This window comes from Oncorhynchus clarkii, chromosome 12, assembly GCF_045791955.1.
Source record: "Oncorhynchus clarkii lewisi isolate Uvic-CL-2024 chromosome 12, UVic_Ocla_1.0, whole genome shotgun sequence".
NCBI lineage: Eukaryota > Metazoa > Chordata > Actinopteri > Salmoniformes > Salmonidae > Oncorhynchus > Oncorhynchus clarkii.
In genome coordinates, this window is record NC_092158.1 from 17518165 (window position 1) to 17543974 (window position 25810).

General features: G+C 42.6%; 1 protein-coding gene across 2 annotated transcripts in view; it reads right to left on the reverse strand.

Annotated features, from left to right (window-relative positions):
* Positions 1–643: 643 nt before the first annotated feature.
* LOC139421888 (ADAM metallopeptidase with thrombospondin type 1 motif, 6) overlaps positions 644–25810 on the reverse strand; it is a 139108-nt gene continuing 113941 nt past the window's right edge. For both annotated transcript variants that reach the window (XM_071173017.1, XM_071173016.1), the window contains exons 20-24: positions 20112–20241; positions 11398–11602; positions 11042–11218; positions 3376–3532; positions 644–886 (exon numbers count right to left, since the gene is read on the reverse strand). In XM_071173017.1, the coding sequence (XP_071029118.1) occupies positions 777–886; positions 3376–3532; positions 11042–11218; positions 11398–11602; positions 20112–20241 (779 nt within the window). In that variant the 3' untranslated portion in view covers positions 644–776. The remainder of the gene's footprint in view (positions 887–3375; positions 3533–11041; positions 11219–11397; positions 11603–20111; positions 20242–25810) is intronic.

The following is a 25810-nucleotide window of genomic DNA, read 5'->3' on the forward strand; positions in this document are numbered from 1 at the left end:
AGAAGAACGATTTGACCGTACCTGACCTCTGATAACATGAAGTAGAAATAACCCCTAATGTAGCACCTTTTTTCCACTTCCAGCACAGAACATTCTAGAAACATGCACTCTGCCATCCCACTGTCCTCCACTGACAATATGTGGCATAACCACAGACAGATTTAATACAATTGCTTGAATGACACTACGGGTGATGACATCTTGAACAGTTCATTCCAGTACTGGTGTGTTTTGTGATGTGTTTGGGTATAATTTATGGAATATTCACACTGTCTGTCTGTCTGTCTGTCCATAGTACCATTACACCCCCCCATCCACTCTTCAGCTACACTCCCTCCTCCTCTCCCCCTCTCCTCCCCTCCAGTGGCTTTTCCTTCCATCCCTCCTCCTCTCCCCTCTCCTCCCCTCCAGTGGCTATTCCTTCCATCCCTCCTTCCCTGTGGTGATTCTGCTCTATGTGTGATGTGTCCAGCACTTTGGATTAAAACACAACTACAAAAAACAATAACAACAAACAGATGACAATAAAATAATAAAAATAATATTAATATTATTATTATAATAAAAATAACATCAGTAACAACAATCCTCTAAGGTTCCCACTTCACAGAAGTGACAGTAATAAAGGTGTGTGTCAGCGTGTCTGCTGAGCAGTGGTTAGGTTTCCACGGTGATGGGGAGGGGGTGTTTTCACTCTGCCCGTTGCCTGTGTGTCTCTTTCTCCTCCAGCTCCCTCTGTTCCTCTCCTTATTTCTCTCCTTCTCTCTCTGTGTGGGTCAGCGTTCTTGGCACGTCTTGCAGCACATCTGTCTGAAGTACGCACGGCCACAGAACTTGAACTTCAGCACCAGTGGGCAATATGCCACTTTGTTTACGTCTTTGCATTCTGGAGAGAAAAAGAAGAAGAAGTGGAAGTGGATGTCTATTAACCACCTGGTCTTGTGTTTTTGTGTGTGTGTGTGTGTGTGTGTGTGTGTGTGTGTGTGTGTTTGTGTCTGTGTGTGTATGCGTGAGTGTGTGTGTGTATGCGTGAGTGTGTGTGTGTGCTGATGTGCGTGTCCATGTTGTAATATTGCTGTTCTGTTAAAATGTATTAAACTCTTTCTAGACCAGTACGTGTCAACCTCCGTCCGGAGCACTGGCACCAGTCCCACAGATAGTTGTCTGACGCCTATTTAGTCAGTTCTCAGCTGTTAGTTTTAATATAAGAAGCCCTCCGGGCACGTCCCTGGAACAAAAAAGGTTGAGCAACTGTGGACTACTCCAAGTTTCTGTTGTCTCGGACAACGACCGGCCCATAATACATTTTCTGATAATGGGCCTCTGTACGCCTATGTAGATATTCCATAAAAAATCACCTGTTTCCAGCTACAATAGTCATCTACAACATTAACAATGTCTACACTGTATTTCTGATCAATTTGATGTTATTTTAATGGACTAAACATGTGCTTTTCTTTCAAAAACAAGGTCATTTCTTAGTGGCCCCAAACTTTTGAACGGTAATTGTCTTTGGATGACATAGTGCACATAAACAGATATGTATTGGTGGTATTTACAGTGTTGTCTGTTCCACCGGCTGCTCTTTTCTCATGATAACGGGCCACACATCTTGCTGCTGTGATGCACATTGTGGTATTTTGCCTAAAAGATATGGCAGTTTATCAGTGTTGGATTTGTTTTCAAATTCTTTGTGTGTCTGTGTAATCTGAGGGAAATATGTTTCTCTAATATGGTCATACATTTGGCAGGAGGTTAGGAAGTGCAGCTCAGTTTCCACCTCATTTTTTGGGCAGTGAGCACATAGCCTGTCTTCTCTTGAGAGCCAGGTCTGCCTACGGCAGCTTTTCTCAATAGTAAGGCTATGCTCACGGAATCTGTACATAGTCAAAGATTTGTAAAATGTTGGGTCAGTCACAGTGTACTCGTTACCACTGTGTACTCTCTGTTTAGGGCCAGGTAGCATTTCAAGTTGCTCAGTTTTTTGGTTGATTCTTTCCAGTGTGCCAAATTGTTATCTTTTTGTTTTCTCATAATTTGGTTGTGTTGCTGTCCTGGGGCTCTGTGGAGTCTGTTTATGTTGGTGAACAGAGCCCCAGATACTGGTGGAATGTGTGGGCATCACTTCCTTTTAGGTGGTTGTAGAATGTTACAGCTCTTTTCTGGATTTTGATAACTAATTCTGCTCTGCATGCATTGTTTGGGGTTTCGCGTTGTACACAGAGTATATTTTTGCAGAATGCTGCATGCAGTTTAAATTGGGTGTTTGTCCCATTTTGTAAATTACTGGTTAGTGAGTGGACCCGGGACCTCACAACTATAAAGGGCAATGGGTTGTATAACTGATTAAAGTATTTTTTTGCCAGATCCTAATTGGGATGTCAAGTTTTATGTTCCTTTTGATGTCATAGAAGGCTGTTCTTGCCTTGTCTCTCAGATCGTTACCTGCGGTGTTGATGTTTTGGCCAAGGTAGGTATAATTCTTGGTGTGCTCTCGGGCAACAGCGTCTAGAAAGAATGTGTATTTGTTGTCCTGGCAACTGGACCTTTTTTTAATCTCTCTCTCTCTCTGTCTGTCTCTGTCGCTCTCTCTCTCTCTCTTTACACTCTTTATCCCCCCCTCTGCGTGCTATACGTTTATGTAAGGAGAACACACCATACCAGGAACGTCTGGAATTATCGGACTTCAAATGAGTGGTGCGCACTTTTCTGTCAAATCAAATCAAATCAAATGCATTTTTATAGCCCTTCGTACATCAGCTGATATCTCAAACTGTTGTACAGAAACCCAGCCTAAAACCCCAAACAGCAAGCAATGCAGGTGTAGAAGCACGTCAATCCTTTGGGCCCTCTCTTCTGAGGACTATCATTTGTGTTTTCTAAGCTCTTACTGTTACCGGTTTTGTGCAAACATTTGATTTATCAATTCAGGTTGGTCTAGTAAAACTTGTTTTTTAAGAAAGACATTCAAAATCATAAGCAACCCTCACGCTGCTGTCTGTCTGTCTCTCCGTCTGTCTGTACGGCACAATTAGCCGTTAGCGTCTCTACACACCCTGCTCTCCCTACCGGTTCCATTCAGCTCGATCGACGTGTGGGCTGGGCCTGTCTCTATGCATCCTAACACACATCTGTCATAGCATGGAGAGGATGGAGGGTCCAGGCTGCTCTGACCAGCAGACAACTCAACCTCACTGGGAAGATGAATGCGTTCTGTAAGAGCTGTGTCATCCCAACGGCTGAATGGAGCTGAGATGGAACTCTGGTATAGGGATGGCTGGATCGTTGTGAGGGTTCTGTGTGTGTTTGTGTGTGTGCATGTGTGGTGTGTTTGTGTGTGGGTGCCAGTATGCTTGCATATGTTTCTGTACTCACCGTCTCCGTTAGCGATGGGCGTGGCGCCACACTTGCTCTCACACTGCTGCATGTTGGGGGGTCTGAGGGCCTCGGGACAGTCACTGGAGGGCTGGCCTGTGTAGGAGAGACACTGCACTGTCCGCATCTGCTGGCCCAGCCCACACTGCGCTGAACACTGTGGTGAAACACACACACACTATTAACCACCCCGCACCAGACACTGACCACATAAACACTATTAACCACCCTGCACCAGACACTGAACCACACACACACTATTAACCACCCTGAACCAGACACTGAATCACACACACACTATTAACCACCCTGCATCAAACACTGACCACATAAACACTATTAACCACCCCGCACCAGACACTGACCACATAAACACTATTAACTACCCTGCACCAGACACTGAACCACACACACACTATTAACCACCCTGCATCAAACACTGACCCACATAAACACTATTAACCACCCTGCACCAAACACTGAACGAGATAAACACCATTAACCACCCTGCACCAGACACTGACCACATAAACACCATTAACCACCCTGCAACAAACACTGAACCAGATAAACACTATTAACCACCCTGCATCAAACACTGAACCACATAAAAAATATTAACCACCCTGCACCAGACACTGAACCACATAAACACTATTAAACACCCTGCACCAGACACTGACCACATAAACACTATTAACCACCCTGCACCAGACACTGAACCACACACACTATTAACCACCCTGCATCAAACACTGACCACATAAACACTATTAACCACCCTGCACCAAACACTGAACCACATAAACACTATTAACCACCCTGCACCAGACACTGACCACATAAACACTATTAACCACCCTGCATCAAACACTGAACCACATAAACACTATTAACCACCCTTCATCAAACACTGACCACATAAACACTATTAACCACCCTGCACCAAACACTGAACCACATAAACACTATTAACCACCCTGCACCAGACACTGACCAAATAAACACTATTAACCACCCTGCATCAAACACTGAACCACATAAACACTATTAACCACCCTGCACCAGACACTGAACCACATAAACACCATTAACCACCCTGCATCAAACACTGAACCACATAAACACTATTAACCACCCTGCACCAGACACTGAACTACATAAACACTATTAACCACCCTGCACCAGACACTGACCCATATAAACACCATTAACCACCCTGCATCAAACACTGAACCACATAAACACTATTAACCACCCTGCACCAGACACTGAACCACACACACACTATTAACCACCCTGCATCAAACACTGACCACATAAACACTATTAACCACCCTGCACCAGACACTGAACCACATAAACACTATTAACCACCCTGCATCAAACACTGAACCACATAAACACTATTAACCACCCTGCAACAGACACTGAACCACACACACACTATTAACCACCCTGCATCAAACACTGACCCACATAAACACTATTAACCACCCTGCACCAGACACTGAACCACATAAACACTATTAACCACCCTGCACCAAACACTGAACCAGATAAACACCATTAACCACCCTGCACCAGACACTGACCACATAAACACCATTAACCACCCTGCAACAAACACTGAACAAGATAAACACTATTAACCACCCTGCATCAAACACTGAACCACATAAAAACTATTAACCACCCTGCACCAGACACTGAACCACATAAACACTATTAAACACCCTGCACCAGACACTGACCACATAAACACTATTAACCACCCCGCACCAGACATTGACCACATAAACACTATTAACTACCCTGCACCAGACACTGAACCACACACACACTATTAACCACCCTGCATCAAACACTGACCCACATAAACACTATTAACCACCCTGCACCAGACACTGAACCACATAAACACTATTAACCACCCTGCACCAAACACTGAACGAGATAAACACCATTAACCACCCTGCACCAGACACTGACCACATAAACACCATTAACCACCCTGCAACAAACACTGAACCAGATAAACACTATTAACCACCCTGCATCAAACACTGAACCACATAAAAACTATTAACCACCCTGCACCAGACACTGAACCACATAAACACTATTAAACACCCTGCACCAGACACTGACCACATAAACACTATTAACCACCCTGCACCAGACACTGAACCACACACACTATTAACCACCCTGCATCAAACACTGACCACATAAACACTATTAACCACCCTGCACCAAACACTGAACCACATAAACACTATTAACCACCCTGCACCAGACACTGACCACATAAACACTATTAACCACCCTGCATCAAACACTGAACCACATAAACACTATTAACCACCCTGCACCAGACACTGACCACATAAACACTATTAACCACCCTGCATCAAACACTGAACCACATAAACACTATTAACCACCCTGCACCAGACACTGAACCACATAAACACTATTAACCACCCTGCATCAAACACTGAACCACATAAACACCATTAACCACCCTGCACCAGACACTGAACTACATAAACACTATTAACCACCCTGCACCAGACACTGACCCATATAAACACCATTAACCACCCTGCATCAAACACTGAACCACATAAACACTATTAACCACCCTGCATCAAACACTGAACCACATAAAAACTATTAACCACCCTGCACCAGACACTGAACCACACACACACTATTAACCACCCTGCATCAAACACTGACCACATAAACACTATTAACCACCCTGCACCAGACACTGAACCACATAAACACTATTAACCACCCTGCATCAAACACTGAACCACATAAACACTATTAACCACCCTGCACCAGACACTGAACCACACACACACTATTAACCACCCTGCATCAAACACTGAACCACATAAACACCATTAACCACCCTGCACCAGACACTGAACTACATAAACACTATTAAACACCCTGCACCAGACACTGACCACATAAACACTATTAACCACCCTGCACCAGACACTGAACCACACACACTATTAACCACCCTGCATCAAACACTGACCACATAAACACTATTAACCACCCTGCACCAAACACTGAACCACATAAACACTATTAACCACCCTGCACCAGACACTGACCACATAAACACTATTAACCACCCTGCATCAAACACTGAACCACATAAACACTATTAACCACCCTGCACCAGACACTGACCACATAAACACTATTAACCACCCTGCATCAAACACTGAACCACATAAACACTATTAACCACCCTGCACCAGACACTGAACCACATAAACACTATTAACCACCCTGCATCAAACACTGAACCACATAAACACCATTAACCACCCTGCACCAGACACTGAACTACATAAACACTATTAACCACCCTGCACCAGACACTGAACCACACACACACTATTAACCACCCTGCATCAAACACTGACCACATAAACACTATTAACCACCCTGCACCAGACACTGAACCACATAAACACTATTAACCACCCTGCATCAAACACTGAACCACATAAACACTATTAACCACCCTGCACCAGACACTGAACCACACACACACTATTAACCACCCTGCATCAAACACTGACCCACATAAACACTATTAACCACCCTGCACCAGACACTGAACCACATAAACACTATTAACCACCCTGCACCAAACACTGAACCAGATAAACACCATTAACCACCCTGCACCAGACACTGACCACATAAACACCATTAACCACCCTGCAACAAACACTGAACCAGATAAACACTATTAACCACCCTGCATCAAACACTGAACCACATAAAAACTATTAACCACCCTGCACCAGACACTGAACCACATAAACACTATTAAACACCCTGCACCAGACACTGACCACATAAACACTATTAACCACCCTGCACCAGACACTGAACCACACACACACTATTAACCACCCTGCATCAAACACTGACCACATAAACACTATTAACCACCCTGCACCAAACACTGAACCACATAAACACTATTAACCACCCTGCACCAGACACTGACCACATAAACACTATTAACCACCCTGCATCAAACACTGAACCACATAAACACTATTAACCACCCTGCATCAAACACTGACCACATAAACACTATTAACCACCCTGCACCAAACACTGAACCACATAAACACTATTAACCACCCTGCACCAGACACTGACCACATAAACACTATTAACCACCCTGCATCAAACACTGAACCACATAAACACTATTAACCACCCTGCACCAGACACTGAACCACATAAACACTATTAACCACCCTGCATCAAACACTGAACCACATAAACACCATTAACCACCCTGCACCAAACACTGAACTACATAAACACTATTAACCACCCTGCACCAGACACTGACCCATATAAACACCATTAACCACCCTGCATCAAACACTGAACCACATAAACACTATTAACCACCCTGCATCAAACACTGAACCACATAAAAACTATTAACCACCCTGCACCAGACACTGAACCACACACACACTATTAACCACCCTGCATCAAACACTGACCACATAAACACTATTAACCACCCTGCACCAAACACTGAACCACATAAACACTATTAACCACCCTGCACCAGACACTGAACCACATAAACACTATTAATCACCCTGCATCAAACACTGAACCACATAAACACCATTAACCACCCTGCACCAGACACTGAACTACATAAACACTATTAATCACATACTTCATTCAAAAGACACAGACATATTTATTACCCCTCAGCACAGCCACACTGTTAAAACTCCTACCCACTACATGTGTTAGAACTTAGAGTAACTGAGTCACTGAGTCAGTCAAACAGCACTTCTCCTGGCTGTGTCATTCTGATGACATCCTGTATGGGCCAAGCCAAGCCAAGCCTAGCCTGAGTTTGCAGATTCTCACTGCCCCTTGTTTTACTTTCCCAGCAGACACTCAACAGTTCTGTCTAATCACTAGGGATAATGTAGCTTATCCTATGAGAGAGAGAAAGAGAGAGAGAGAGAGAGATGGAGAGAGATGGAGAGAGATGAAAGAGAGATGAGAGAGATGGAGAGAGATGAAAGAGAGATGAAAGAGAGAGAGAGAGAGATTGAGCAAGAGATGGAGATGAGAGAGATGAAAGAGAGAGAGAGAGAGAGAGAGAGAGAGATCGAGCGAGAGATGGAGATGAGAGAGAAAGATGGAGATGAGAGAGATTGAAAGAGAGAGAGAGAGATCGAGCAAGAGATGGAGATGAGAGAGATAGAGAGAGAGAAAAGAGAGAGAGAGAGAGAGATCGAGCGAGAGATGGAGATGAGAGAGAGAGATGAAAGAGAGAGAGAGAGATGGAGATGAGAGAGATGAAAGAGAGAGAGAGAGAGATGGAGATGAGAGAGATAGAGAGAGATGAAAGAGAGATGAAAGAGAGAGAGATAGAGATGAGAGAGATATAACTATAATTAACATGCATTAATGGGAGAGGGCAGAACTGGTGGGTTCTCTTTCCTCACAGAGAGGCCTTAGTGTGTGTGTGTGTGTGTGTCTTCTGTTCAGGCCAGTTGAACCTGGTATGACCTGGGAAGAAGGTAATAGTAATTATTTAATGGGCATCAGTGAGACTGCAGTCTAATGGACTACATTAGAAGAGAGAGGTGGTAGCTACCAGCTAGAGACACAAGAGAACATGTTGCAGTTCGTTGTTACAGTTCGTTGCATCAGCTAGGAATATGTAGTCTATTACATCAGCTAGGAATATGTAGTCAATTACATCAGCTAGGAATATGTAGTCAATTACATCAGCTAGGAATATGTAGTCAATTACATCAGCTAGGAATATGTAGTCAATTACACCAGCTAGGAATATGTAGTCAATTACATCAACTAGGAATATGTAGTCAATTGCATCAGCTAAGAATATGTAGTCAATTACATCAGCTAAGAATATGTAGTCAATTACACCAGCTAGGAATATGTAGTCAATTACATCAGCTAGGAATATGTAGTCAATTACATCGGCCAGGAATATGTAGTCAATTACATCAGCTAGGAATATGTAGTCAATTACATCAGCTAGGAATATGTAGTCAATTACATCAGCTAGGAATATGTAGTCAATTACATCAGCTAGGAATATGTAGTCAATTACATCAGCTAGGAATATGTAGTCAATTACATCGGCCAGGAATATGTAGTCAATTACATCAGCTAGGAATATGTAGTCAATTACATCAGCTAGGAATATGTAGTCAATAACATCAGCTAGGGGTTATCAGTGCAACTCAACAGTTCTCCTGTCTATGTTATTCTCTGTATCGTAGTAGTTCTGTCTGTAACATACTAGTCATATTACAGAGTTTCTCTGGTCACGTTCTCTAGTAGACTTTACGGACACTTCTAGATATACCTGGATGTTATTTAGTGGCCTTGTTGTGGGATTGCAGTGGTGGACTTTGTTGTGGTAGTAAAGTGGGGGTTAGAGGTCAGACTCCAGAGGTTAGAGGTCATGGGCTATGGTTCAAGGTTCTAATGGCAACCATATGTACGCTCACACACAAACAACAACATCCGGTGCTCCAACTTCAATCAGAAGGCCGGGGGCTCTATTCAATCTGTATCGTGGAAGTTCAGCGCCAAAGCCCAATTGTATTTTAAAGGCAATTCTCCCGTGTGGCTGGAGAACCCATTCACGGTAAACGCTGCATTTGTCGGCTCAATCTGAAATGTATAGCAAACACTTCAGCGATACATATTGAATTGAGCCAATGGCTGATAACCTCTCTGTGGCCCGTCAAAGGACAGGGTCAGTATCAGTGTGGCCTAATACACACCAGAAACACCAGTTTTAAGTCTGTTTGGATTAAGGACTTTCTCACGCACTGGCGAAGGAGATGTCTGTCTCTCTCTCTCTCTCTCCCTCTCCCTGTCTCTCTCTCCCTCTCTCTCTCTCTCTCTCTCACACTATATATATCTCCCTCTCTCTCCCTCCAGCCCCTCTTTGCCTCACCTCCTCCTCTACTCCTGTCTCTCACCCGTCTCTTCCTGAGCTGTATAAAGGGCAGATTGAAGTGAAGACAGTGCTTTCCTCCACAGTCTCGCTGGCGGAGGCCAAAAGGTCACTGGTTCAAATCCCACTTAAGACCATGCATTGACGTAGGCCATCTGTCAGGGCCGGCCTGGGCCCTAATAAAGACTGTCTAATTTGGAGGGGATGACATGCAGGCTGGGATGTGAGGCTCCACAGAGCCTGATCTGAAGGGAAGGTAAGCCTGGTGGCCCGACGGCACAGAGGTCAGACACAAGTTGATGGGATGGCTGAGACCTGACTGGAGCCGCGGTACTCAATCACACACACACACACACACACACACACACACACCGGCATGCACTCAAGCACAGGCAGGCAGACTGGTTGGACAGGCGCATGTGATCAGCACTAGGGACACCAGTTTATGATCAGAGTGTAAATTCTGTTGACTGTTCACCAAAACAGGATGTGGTGTCTGTTCATCTTACAACAGTTCATTTGAATTGCCTTTACAAAAATGTTGTTGTTTTGATATCCCCATGTCAAGACATATCAAAGCAATGAAAAGTGAAAGGAAGCAATGATTTCTGAAGGGGGGAACAATCGTACCTGTCCCCATTCACCTAGGATCCATCTGGGTGGTGGACAGTGTCCCAGACTGCAGCGGGTCCTGATGGGAGGCTTGTTGTGGCCGGGACAGTGGGCGGGGGGGAAGGTCTTGGTCAGGTTGCTGCTCTTACACAGCACGATGCGGTGCTTGAACCCAGGGCCACATCTGGGTGTACACTGGGGGACAGAAGGAACAACACACAAGCTCAATAAAACTATTTAACTTATTCTAGGTCTCTATTGAAACCACTGCTGTAACTCAAAGTGATTCCAGCTGAAAGAAGCGGTTAAAATGACAACATTATGTTTTTCCTGCTGGGACGTCAACAAGTGAAAAGGGGTAGTCCTTCTCTCACCTCTGACCAATCCAGAGTGACCCACTGAGGGGGGCAGGACTGGTTGTTGCAGGCTTCTCGTTCTATTGGTCGGTGCGTCAGACAGTGGCTGTCCTCCAGGGTCTCCTCCTCGGCAGGCCCCATTTTCCTGATACAGAGAACCGTCCGTGTCCGTATCCCGCCATCACACGTCTTCCCACAGGCCGACCAGTCCCCGATAAACCACCTACAACAACACAACCACACAATGGTGTAAAGTACTTAAGTAAAAATAGTTTAAAGTACTACTTAAGTCGTTTTTATGGGTATCTGTACCCTGCAACATCTTTTACTTTTACATCACTACATTCCTAAAGTAAATAATGTACTTTTTACTCCATATATTTTCTCTGACACCCAAAAGTACTCGTTACATTTTAAATGCTTAGCAGGACATGAAAATGGTCCCATTCATGCACATATCAAGAGAACATCCCTGGTCATCTCTACTGCCTCTGATCTGGTGGACTCACTAAACATGAACACTTTGTTTGTAAATGAGTGTTAAAATGTTTAAGTGTGACCATGGCCATCCTTAAATAAAATATTTTCATAATATAAGGAATGTGAAATGATTTATACTTTTACATTTACTTTTGATACTTAAGTATATATATATATTTTTTTTCAATTTATTTCACCTTTATTTAATCAGCTAGGCCAGTTGAGAACAAGTTCTCATTTACAACCTGGCCAAGATAAAGCAAAGCAGTGCGACACAAACAACAACACAGAGTTACACATGGAATAAACAAACATACAGTCAATAACACAATAGAAAAGTCTATACACCGTGTGTGCAAATGAAGTAAGATTAGGGAGGTAAGGCAGTAAATAGGCCATGGTGGCGAAATAATTACAACTTAGCAATTTAAACACTGGAGTGATAGATGTGCAGAAGATGAATGTGCAATTAGAGATACCGCGGTGCAAAGGAGAAAGAAAAAAACAATATGGTGATGAGGTAGTTCGATGGGCTATTTACAGATGGGCTATGTACAGGTGCAATGATCTGTAAGCTGCTCTGACAGCTGATGCTTAAAGTTAGTGAGGGAGATATGAGTCTCCAGCTTCAGTGATTTTTGCAGTTCGCTCCAGTCATTGGCAGCAGAGAAATGGAAGGAAAGGCGGCCAAATGAGGAATTGGCTTTGGGGGTGACCAGTGAAATATACCTGCTGGAGCGCGTGCTACGGGTGGGTGCTGCTATGTTGACCAGTGAGCTGAGATAAGGCGAAGCCTTACCTAGCAAAGACTTATAGATGACCTGGAGCCAGTGGGTTTGGCGACGAATATGAAGCGAGGGCCAGCCTACAAGAGCATACAGGTCGCAGTGGTGGGTAGTATACGGGGCTTCGGTGACAAAACGGATGGCACTGTGATAGACTGCATCCAATTTGCTGAGTAGAGTGTTGGAGGCTATTTTGTAAATAATATCGCCAAAGTCAAGGGTCGGTAGGATAGTCCGTTTTTCGAGGGTATGTTTGACAGCATGAGTGAAGGATGCTTTGTTGCAAAATTGGAAGCCGATTCTAGATTTCATTTTGGATTGGAGATGCTTAATGTGAGCCTGGAAGGAGAGTTTACAGTCTAACCAGACACCTAGGTATTTGTTGTTGTCCACATATTCTAAGTCAGAACCGTCCAGAGTAGTGATGCTAGATGGGCGGGCAGGTGTGGGCAGCGATCGGTTGAAGAGCATGCATTTAGTTTTACTTGCATTTAAGAGCAGTTGGAGGCCACGGAAGGAGTGTTGTATGGCATTGAAGCTAGTCTGGAGGCACAGTGTCCAAAGAAGGGCCAGAAGTATACAGAATGGTGTTGTCTGCGTAGAGGTGGATCAGAAAATCACCAGCAGCAAGAGCGACATCATTTATGTATACAGAGAAAAGAGTCGGCCCGAGAATTGAACCCCATAGAGACTGCCAGAGGTCAGATTGCCTAGCGGAGAAGGTACGGTGGGATTCAAAATGGTCGGTGATCTGTTTCTTAACTTGGCTTGCGAAGACCTTAGATAGACAGGGTAGGATAGATATCGGTCTGTAACAGTTTGGGTCTAGGGTGTCTCCCCCTTTGAAGAGGGGGATGACCGCAGCAGCTTTCCAATCTTTGGGGATCTCAGACGATACGAAAGAGAGGTTGAACAGGCTAGTAATAGGGGTTGCAACATTTGCGGCGGATAATTTTAGAAAGAGAGGGTCCAGATTTTGCAGCTCTTTTAAAACATCAGCAATCTGGATTTGGGTGAAGGAGAAATGGGGGAGGCTTGGGCAAGTTGCTGTGGGGGGTGCAGAGCTGTTGACCGGGGTAGGGGTAGCCAGGTGGAAAGCATGGCCAGCCGTAGAAAAATGCTTACTGAAATTCTCAATTATCGTGGATTTATTGGTGGTGATATTTAAAAACAAATACTTTTACTCAAGTAGTATTTTACTGGGTGACTTTCACTTTTACTTGAGTCATTTTCTATTAAGATATCTTTACTTTTACTCAAGTATGACAATTGGGTACTTTTTCCACCACTGCAACCACATTGGAACAACGATTTAACCACAATGAACTGTCCCTTTAACTTAGCTATTGGAACCATATGGATCAGATCATTATTCATACGGCTGACAGTACTATACAGTTGACATAAATTGCATATTGTTTCAGGTGTACACTGAGTGCAAAAAACATTAGGAGCAACATCCTAATATTGAGTTGCACCCCCTTTTGCCCCCAGGACAGCCTCAATTCGTCGGGGCTTGTCTCTATAAGGTGTCTAAAGCATGGCACAGGGATTCTGGCCCATGTTGACTTCAATGCTTCCAACAGTTGTGTCAAGTTGGCTGGATGTCCTTTGGGTGGTGGACCTTTCTTGATACACACAGGAAACTGTTGAGCATGAAAAACCCAGAAGTGTTGCATTTCTTGACACACTCAAACCGGTGCACCTGACACCTACTACCATACCCCGTTCAAAGGCACTTAAATATTTTGTCTTGTCCATTCACCCTCTGAACGGCACACATACACAATCCATGTCTCAATTGTCTCAAGGCTTAAAAATTATTATTTAACCTGTCTCCTCCCCTTCATCTACACTGATTGAAATGGATTTAACATCAATAAGGGATCATAGCTTTCACCTGTATTCACCAGGTCAGTCTATGTCATGGAAAGAGCAGGTGTTCCTAATGTTTTGTACACACAGTGTGTATTCTGTATTAAATAAGAGTGTTTTCTTGTATATATACCAAGACTAATTCAGCACACAGCTACAGGGTCGTCTCCAGGGTCGCTCTTAGGCTCTGGAACTCCCTCTCTCCAGCCATCTGTGACCACCCCCCACCCCCCCTCTATTTATTCATGTTTTTGTTTCGTCTGATGTTGTTTTTTTGTTTTATTTTCACAAGCGACTTTGTGTCTTTGAAAAGCTTTGTATAAGTCACATGTCAAATATTATTATTATTATTACTATTATTAGTATTATTACTACAATCAACACAGACATATAGACTGTGAGCCGTTACAGCCCTGAATCCATTTCACATCATCTACAGGAATGTATCCTAAATGAACAATGTCTCCAAATATCTGGGTTGCCAACAATCATGTTTACACGCTCATGTTGAGACAGTACTGTGAACACTATGTTAGCGCTCCTGATTGAAAAATCACAGCATGTGTTTGTTGCAGTTCAGTTTGATACTGCAATGGTCAACAAGGGATTGTCTGAGATTCTGAGAAGAGTAGAAAGGAGTCCACTAACTAGCTGAATACACATAGAAAGTGGCCCTTAATGAAGTGAGTTGATAAATTCAAAGATAACTTTCTTGGACATTGGGTGAAGCCAGGAACAGCTTAAGACCAGAACTTCACATCGGTTCATTACAGATGCCCATATAATGGTAATGACTCACTCATATACACCCCTATATACACACACACCACTATTGGCAGACGGCTTCAGCCCATTGGCCAACAGTAATTAATCCCTTCAGCCTATTGGCCAACTGTTTTTAATCCATTCAGCCTATTGGCCAACTGTTTTTAATCCTTTCAGCCTATTGGCTAACAGAATTTAATCCATTTAGCCCATTGGCCAACAGAATTTAATCCCTCTTTTTCCAATGGAACATCTGAGACATGATTGAACTCTGTCTGACCGTTCCCCCAGCCCTCGCAAAGAAGCTAAGCACATTTGGCCACAACACACACACACCTACACACTAAGGCCTCTCTGTGAGGAAGGAGAACCCACCAGTTCTGCCCTCTCCCATAGCAACAATTCACCTGGTCATAATAATTACAGAAAGAAGAGTTACCATGCCAACAACTTAATTCCACAGAATGCTTTCTCAACCAATGGCCTGATAAACGTCTGTGCATGTAGAATGTTCATTCTACTTCTATGCATGTATTTGTGAGAGGTATTGACATGTTGAATGCACCAAGCTGTCTGTCTAAACTACTGGCACACAGTTCGGACACCCATGCATACCTCACAAGACATGCCACAAGAGGTCTCTTCACAGTCCCCAAGTCCAGAACAGACCATGGGAGGCGCACACATGACCCCATCTCTCTCTCTCTCTCTCTCTCTCTCTCTCTCTCTCTCTCTCTCTCTCGTCCTAGTATCCCTAGTATTAATAGTGTTCATGTGGTCAGTGTTTGATGCAGGGTGGTTAATAGTGTTTATGTGGTTCAGTGTCTGGTGCAGGGTGGTTAATAGTGTTTATGTGGTCAGTGTCTGGTGCAGGGTGGTTAATAGTGTTTATGTGGTTCAGTGTCTGGTGCAGGGTGGTTAATAGTGTTTATGTGGTTCAGTGTCTGGTGCAGGGTGGTTAATAGTGTTTATGTGGTCAGTGTCTGGTGCAGGGTGGTTAATAGTGTTTATGTGGTCAGTGTCTGGTGCAGGGGGGTTAATAGTGTTTATGTGGTTCAGTGTCTGGTGCAGGGTGGTTAATAGTGTTTATGTGGTTCAGTGTTTGATGCAGGGTGGTTAATAGTGTTTATGTGGTTCAGTGTTTGATGCAGGGTGGTTAATGGTGTTCATGTGGTTCAGTGTCTGATGCAGGGGGGTTAATAGTGTTTATGTGGTTCAGTGTCTGGTGCAGGGTGGTTAATAGTGTTTATGTGGTTCAGTGTTTGTTGCAGGGTGGTTAATAGTGTTTATGTGGTTCAGTGTTTGATGCAGGGTGGTTAATAGTGTTTATGTGGTTCAGTGTTTGGTGCAGGGTGGTTAATGGTGTTTATGTGGTTCAGTGTTTGATGCAGGGTGGTTAATAGTGTTTATGTGGTTCAGTGTTTGATGCAGGGTGGTTAATAGTGTTTATGTGGTTCAGTGTCTGGTGCAGGGTGGTTAATAGTGTTTATGTGGTTCAGTGTTTGATGCAGGGTGGTTAATAGTGTTTATGTGGTTCAGTGTCTGGTGCAGGGTGGTTAATAGTGTTTATGTGGTTCAGTGTCAGATGCAGGGTGGTTAATAGTGTTTATGTGGTCAGTGTCTGGTGCAGGGTGGTTAATAGTGTTTATGTGGTCAGTGTTTGATGCAGGGAGGTTAATAGTGTTTATGTGGTTCAGTGTTTGATGCAGGGTGGTTAATGGTGTTCATGTGGTTCAGTGTCTGATGCAGGGGGGTTAATAGTGTTTATGTGGTTCAGTGTCTGGTGCAGGGTGGTTAATAGTGTTTATGTGGTTCAGTGTTTGTTGCAGGGTGGTTAATAGTGTTTATGTGGTTCAGTGTTTGATGCAGGGTGGTTAATAGTGTTTATGTGGTTCAGTGTTTGGTGCAGGGTGGTTAATGGTGTTTATGTGGTTCAGTGTTTGATGCAGGGTGGTTAATAGTGTTTATGTGGTTCAGTGTTTGATGCAGGGTGGTTAATAGTGTTTATGTGGTTCAGTGTCTGGTGCAGGGTGGTTAATAGTGTTTATGTGGTTCAGTGTTTGATGCAGGGTGGTTAATAGTGTTTATGTGGTTCAGTGTCTGGTGCAGGGTGGTTAATAGTGTTTATGTGGTTCAGTGTCAGATGCAGGGTGGTTAATAGTGTTTATGTGGTCAGTGTCTGGTGCAGGGTGGTTAATAGTGTTTATGTGGTCAGTGTCTGGTGCAGGGGGGTTAATAGTGTTTATGTGGTTCAGTGTCTGGTGCAGGGTGGTTAATAGTGTTTATGTGGTTCAGTGTTTGATGCAGGGAGGTTAATAGTGTTTATGTGGTTCAGTGTTTGATGCAGGGTGGTTAATGGTGTTCATGTGGTTCAGTGTCTGATGCAGGGGGGTTAATAGTGTTTATGTGGTTCAGTGTCTGGTGCAGGGTGGTTAATAGTGTTTATGTGGTTCAGTGTTTGATGCAGGGTGGTTAATAGTGTTTATGCGGTTCAGTGTTTGTTGCAGGGTGGTTAATAGTGTTTATGTGGTTCAGTGTTTGATGCAGGGTGGTTAATAGTGTTTATGTGGTTCAGTGTTTGATGCAGGGTGGTTAATAGTGTTTATGTGGTTCAGTGTCTGATGCAGGGTGGTTAATGGTGTTTATGTGGTTCAGTGTTTGATGCAGGGTGGTTAATAGTGTTTATGTGGTTCAGTGTATGGTGCAGGGTGGTTAATAGTGTTTATGTGGTTCAGTGTTTGATGCAGGGTGGTTAATAGTGTGTATGTGGTTCAGTGTCTGGTGCAGGGTGGTTAATAGTGTTTATGTGGTTCAGTGTCAGATGCAGGGTGGTTAATAGTGTTTATGTGGTTCAGTGTCAGATGCAGGGTGGTTAATAGTGTTTATGTGGTTCAGTGTTTGATGCAGGGTGGTTAATAGTGTTTATGTGGTTCAGTGTCTGATGCAGGGTGGTTAATGATGTTTATGTGGTTCAGTGTTTGATGCAGGGTGGTTAATAGTGTTTATGTGGTTCAGTGTTTGATGCAGGGTGGTTAATAGTGTTTATGTGGTTCAGTGTCTGGTGCGCCACGCCCATCGCCAACATTTACACTTTTTGACATAAAACAAGCTCTGAAAATAGTAAACAAATAAAGTTCTAAATCATTGACGTTATATTTGAGCATTTTCTTTTAAAAAAAATTCACAGCTTACGGGCTCCTTTGAAGGCAAATTAATATAGCAAGTCATAATCGTTTTCATGAAAGATTTTTCTTATCCAGAGCCTTAACTTCTGGCAGAGCTAAATGCTTGTTCAGTCACTCTTCTCAGGGAGAACCCCAGGCATGAGCGACATAAGTCCCTTTAAGATCCCCGGCCACTAGGGGGCCCCGGAACAAATTAGTATTTGTTCTTTTTATTTTATTAGGAACTCAACTTACTGTTAGAATACACAAGGTGCAGTTTCGAAATGTTATTGTGCATCAGAAATGTTTATCTTGTCATGTCAGTCCCTGACAGTCACTCAATTAGCCCATGTCAGAAAAACATTTTTTGATTGGTAAATTAGTGTAGCCAGCTATGTAAACTTGGTAATCATGGCTGAATTTCCGACCGGGCACGAAGGGCACGTGCCCAGGGCCCTGAGTTTCAGAGAGCCCCCATTGATTATGTAAGTCACTCTCACTCAGATATCATATTAACATGGCATAAGTCATGGCAGAATGTTTAGAATTGCAGGAAATTAGTAATAAAATTGCTAAATCTTGTTTCCACCTCATGTCAAAATGTTTAGAATTGCAGAAACTTGCTTTAAAATTGCAACATTAAATATCTCTTAGGGCCCCCAAAAGGCTGAATCTTCTGAACCCACTCCACTCACTAACTACTGTTAGTTGGTCTCTGGTTGTCAGTCATTAAAAGGTTGTATGTAATACATGTTCTGGACCTGAGGTCCAACAGTATTAGCATATAGTACATCCATCCAGCATAGTTTAGCACGATTATCTTTCTGTTCCAAGATGGACATGAGGTTCACAGCGTCTGAGGGTCTTACATGCTGTACGTGATCCCTGTGTTGTATTGTACTGTATGTGATGTTGGTTGAGCGTGACAGGCATCTACAGAGCATGACCACTGTATTGGTTGAGCCGTATTGTCCTGTATAATACTGTGTTGAGCCGTATTGTCCTGTATAGTACTGTGTTGAGTAGTGTTGTCCTGTATAGTGCTGTATTGAGCCACATTGTCCTGTATAGTACTGTGTTGAGCCGTATTGTCCTGTGTTGAGCCGTACTGTGCTGTACTGTGTTGAGCCGTACTGTGCTGTATAGTACTGTGTTGAGCCGTATTGTCCTGTGTTGAGCCGTACTGTGCTGTACTGTGTTGAGCCGTACTGTGCTGTATTGTACTGTGTTGAGCAGTGGTGTCCTGTATAGTACTGTGTTGAGCCGTATTGTCCTGTATAGTACTGTGTTGAGCCGCATTGTCCTGTAGAGTACTGTGTTGAGCCGTATTGTCCTGTAGAGTACTGTGCTGTATAGTACTGTATTGAGCCGTACTGTGCTGTATAGAGTACTGTATTGAGCCGTATTGCCCTGTATAGTACTGTGTTGAGCAGTATTGTCCTGTATAGTACTGTGTTGAGCCGTATTGTCCTGTATAGTACTGTGTTGAGCCGTATTGTCCTGTATAGTACTGTGTTGAGCAGTGTTGTCCTGTAAAGCACTGTGTTGAGCTGTATTGTCCTGTATAGTGTTTTGTTGAGCCGTATTCTCCTGTATAGTACAGTATTGAGCAGTACTGTGCTGTATAGTACTGTATGTGATGTGAAGGTCTTACTGTACGTACTCTGGGGGGCAGAGTTCAGTGTTGCAGGACCTCTGGTTTCCTGGAGGTTTGCTTTCTGCTTCACAGTAGCTGTTCTGCACCACAGAGTTATCATCCAGACGCTTACACACCACTCCCTGCTTCTGGGAACCTAGCAGGCAAGGGAGTACAAACACAACACCCAGTTAATATCCACCCTCTTACTGTGTGATGCACTGCTTCCTGAGAACCCTGACAGAGAAGTAGTCTGGGACATCCCCGACCTTGGAGCAACGTAAGCTTATAGGCAAATGCATTCAAAGATGGCAGAAGTAAACCGCTTGGCTCAAGAGTCTAACAGAGAAGAGGAGTAAAAATCCACACAACAGCCATGTCCCTGATTAACTACTGATTCCTGAAAATGTAAGAAAATACAGTACCAAATCACTGTGTTATTCTCCTGCACGTGACCCAGAGTGCAGTGTGTCCTGTGTGTCTGTGTCTGTGTTTGGGTGGAGAAGTAAGGTATGGTTTCAGTCTGTAGTAGAAGCAGATGTGTAAATGCCTGGTGCTTTGCAGGATCCCTTGTCAAATCACTTTTACAGAGCTGCAGCCCTTTACTCTGGCTGCTGGGGTCTGATGGCTACCATATCGATGTCACCCAACTGTGTGTGTGTGTGTGTGTGTGTGTGTGTGTGTGTGTGTGTGTGTGTGTGTGTGTGTGTGGCCTCTCTATGGAGTCTAAATGGGACATACCCTACACCATACTGGTCTGACCGTTGTAACGAGATGTGCATGTGTGTGTATGGTGACAGAGAGAGAGTGTGTGTCTGCCTGCTTGCCTGAGTGTCTGTCTGTGAGCGTGTGTACATGTGGGAAATAGTGCATACATAGTGGGACAAACACCAATAGTACAGCTGACATGTGGATTGGTGGTAGAGAATCATGCTTGGAGAGGGTAGGGAAACTGATGTGGCCAGGATAGATGTCAGAAGAGCTTGTATTAGCACAACAATGCATTAAATGAAACTTTCTGATTAAGGATGTCAGCTAAATTCACCGGCTATATGAATCAAGGCCCACATCCAAAGTGTAAGGATCTGTTGTGTTGAGTTTGATACGGTATAACACGTTGCTTTGTAGAAGTCCTGAACCCCAGAATGTCATCTACATTACAACACAAAGGTATACACATCTACATTACAATACAAAGGTATCCACATCTACATTACAACACAAAGGTATACACATCTACATGACAACACAAAGGTATCCACATCTACATTACAATACAAAGGTATACACATCTACATTACAACACAAAGGTATACACCTCTACATGACAATACAAAGGTATACACATCTACATTACAACACAAAGGTATACACATCTACATTACAACACAAAGGTATCCACATCTACATTACAACACAAAGGTATACACATCTACATTACAATACAAAGGTATACACATCTACATTACAACACAAAGGTATACACATCTACATTACAACACAAAGGTATCCACATCTACATTACAATACAAAGGTATACACATCTACATTACAACACAAAGGTATACACATCTACATTACAACACAAAGGTATACACATCTACATTACAACACAAAGGTATCCACATCTACATTACAATACAAAGGTATACACATCTACATTACAATACAAAGGTATACACATCTACATGACAACACAAAGGTATACACATCTACATTACAATACAAAGGTATACACATCTACATTACAATACAAAGGTATACACATCTACATTACAACACAAAGGTATACACATCTACATTACAATACAAAGGTATCCACATCTACATTACAACACAAAGGTATACACATCTACATTACAATACAAAGGTATACACATCTACATTACAATACAAAGGTATCCACATCTACATTACAATACAAAGGTATACACATCTACATTATACTACAAAGGTATACACATCTACATTACAACACAAAGGTATACACATCTACATTACAACACAAAGGTATACACATCTACATTACAACACAAAGGTATACACCTCTACATGACAACACAAAGGTATACACATCTACATTACAATACAAAGGTATCCACATCTACATTACAATACAAAGGTATCCACATCTACATTACAACACAAAGGTATACACATCTACATTACAACACAAAGGTATCCACATCTACATTACAATACAAAGGTATACACATCTACATTACAATACAAAGGTATACACATCTACATTACAACACAAAGGTATACACCTCTACATGACAACACAAAGGTATACACATCTACATTACAATACAAAGGTATACACATCTACATTACAACACAAAGGTATACACATCTACATTACAACACAAAGGTATACACATCTACATTACAATACAAAGGTATACACATCTACATTACAACACAAAGGTATACACATCTACATTACAACACAAAGGTATACACATCTACATTACAATACAAAGGTATACACATCTACATTACAACACAAAGGTATACACATCTACATTACAACACAAAGGTATACACATCTACATTACAATACAAAGGTATACACATCTACATTACAACACAAAGGTATACACATCTACATTACAACACAAAGGTATACACATCTACATTACAATACAAAGGTATACACATCTACATTACAACACAAAGGTATACACATCTACATTACAACACAAAGGTATACACATCTACATTACAATACAAAGGTATACACATCTACATTACAATACAAAGGTATACACATCTACATTACAACACAAAGGTATACACATCTACATTACAATACAAAGGTATACACATCCACATTACAATACAAAGGTATACACATCTACATTACAATACAAAGGTATACACATCTACATTACAACACAAAGGTATACACATCTACATTACAATACAAAGGTATCCACATCTACATTACAACACAAAGGTATCCACATCTACATTACAACACAAAGGTATCCACATCTACATTACAATACAAAGGTATACACATCTACATTACAACACAAAGGTATACACCTCTACATGACAATACAAAGGTATCCACATCTACATTACAACACAAAGGTATACACATCTACATTACAACACAAAGGTATACACATCTACATTACAACACAAAGGTATACACATCTACATTACAACACAAAGGTATACACATCTACATTACAACACAAAGGTATACACATCCACATTATAATACAAAGGTATACACATCTACATGGCATCTAGAGCTCTTTGCTTTGGTCCAGCATAGATCTCCTTTCTCAAAAACTATCTTTTTAAAAACGTTTGTTTTTGTTTATTTTGTTGCTAGAATATTGCAGGTATTTAGTGGCCATTCTTGAGAGGAACAGCATTTATTTTTTCAGAAAAGCCCATTGCTTTTGGGGGTAAAATGATTTGGTTTAGTCATTGTTGAGGCAGTGGTGGACATTTCACTGTGGTTTCAGAGTTAGGAGGTTTCAGTATGCAGTAGGACAAGGGTTTTGGAGAACCAGGCATCTGTGTGTTTGGCTTGTCTCTCTCTCACCACAGCCACTGTATCTCTGGCAAGTCAGACTGTATGCTAGCTAGCCCTGGTTAACCAGAATACATTCAAAGCAGCTCATTCATAGAAATTACACCATATTCTTGTGCTTGGCTTAAATATGTAAAACACATATTCATTTGTTCTTAAAAGCTAAATCTCCATTTAGAAAGCAATAACGTTATGATCCTACACACCCATGTCAAAGTATCATACTGGTTTAACCCCAAATTATTCTCCACTATTTCCAGAAGTATTGGTTGGTCAGGATTGGAAAGACACAATGTATCTCATGTTGGATAAAGATACTATTATTTAAAAGAAAACAATAAATGGCCTCCCGAGTGGAGCAGTGGTCTAAGTAAGGCCCTGCATCGCAGTGCTTGAGGCGTCACTACAGCCCCAGGTTTGATCCCGGGCTGTGTCACAGGTGGCCGTGACCGGGAAACCCATGAGTTTGGCCCAGTGCCAGTGCCGTCCGTCACACCTTGTGATGGGCTGGGTGCCTGCAAGCTGACTCCGGTCGCCAGTTGTATGGTGTTTCCTCCGACACATTGGTGCGGCTGGCTTCCAGGTTAAGCGAGCAGTGTGTCAAGAAGCTGGCAGGGTCGTGTTTCGGGGGACGCATGGCTCTCGACCTTTGCCTCTGCCGAGCCCATACGGGGGTTGCAGCGATGGGACAAGCGATGGGACAAGACTGTAACTACCAAATGGGAAGAAATTGAAATGGAAAATAATTCAATAATAAATAACTGAAAACAGCCCCAGCCTGTATTGTCACATACACCGCAGGTGAAATGTGTTGTTTTACAGCATCAGCCATAGTAGTACAGCGCCCATGGAGGAAATTAGAGTTACAGTTGAAGTCGGAAATTTACATACACCTTAGTTAAATACATTCAAACTCAGTTCTTCACAATTCCTGACATTTAATCCTAGTAAAAATTCCCTGTTTTAGGTCAGTTAGGATCACCACTTTATTTTAAGAATGTGAAATGTCAGAATAATAGTAGAGAGAAATATTTATTTCAGCTTTTATTTCTTTCATCACATTCCCAGTGGGTCAGAAGTTTACATACACTCATTTAGTATTTGGTAGCATTGCCTTTAAATTGTTTAACTTGGGTCAAACGCTTCGGGTAGCCTTCCACAAGCTTCCCACAATAAGTTGGGTGAATTTTGGCCCATTCCTCCTGACAGAGCTGCTGTAACTGAGTCAGGTTTGTAGGCCTCCTTGCTTGCACACGCTTTTTCAGTTCTGCCCACAAATTCTCTATAGGATTGAGGTCAGGGCTTTGTGATGGCCACTCCAATACCTTGACTTTGTTGTCCTTAAGCCATTTTGCCACAACTTTGGAAGTATGCTTGGGATCATTGTCCATTTGGAAGACCCATTTGCGAGCAAGCTTTAACTTCCTTACTGATGTTTATACTTGCGTACTATTGTTTGTACAGATGAATGTGGTACCTTCATGCGTTTGGAAATTGCTCCCAAGGATGAACCAGACTTGGCTGATTACTTTTGATTTTCCCATGATGTCAAGCAAAGCGGCACTGAGTTTGAAAGTAGGCCTTGAAATACATCCACAGGTACACCTCCAATTGACTCAAATGATGTCAATTAGCCTATCAGAAGCCTCTAAAGCCATGACATCCTTTTCTGGAATTTTCCAAGCTGTTTAAAGGCACAGTCAACTTAGTGTATTTAGTGTACTTCTAACCCACTGGAATTATGATAAGTGAATCTATCTGTAAACAATTATTGGAAAAATTACTTATGTCATGCACAAAGTCGATGTCCGGTTTGCCAAAACTATAGTTTGTTAACAAGAACTTTGTGGAGTGGTTTAAAAACAAGTTTTAATGACACCAACCTAAGTGTATGTAAACTTCAGACTTCAACTCTAAGTGCCTTGCTCAAGGGCACATCGCAAGATTTGTCACCTTCTCCACTCAGGTATTCGAACCACCTTTTGGTTACTGGCCAAACGCTCTAACCACTAGGCTACCTGCCACCCTATTCCATTAACAGATAGCTAGAACAGCACTGTTAATAGGGAAAGGGGGATACCTAGTCAGTGGTACAACTGAATGACCTCAACTGAAATGTGTCTTCTCTGAATCAGAGAGGTGCAAGGGCCTGCCTTAATCAACATCCATG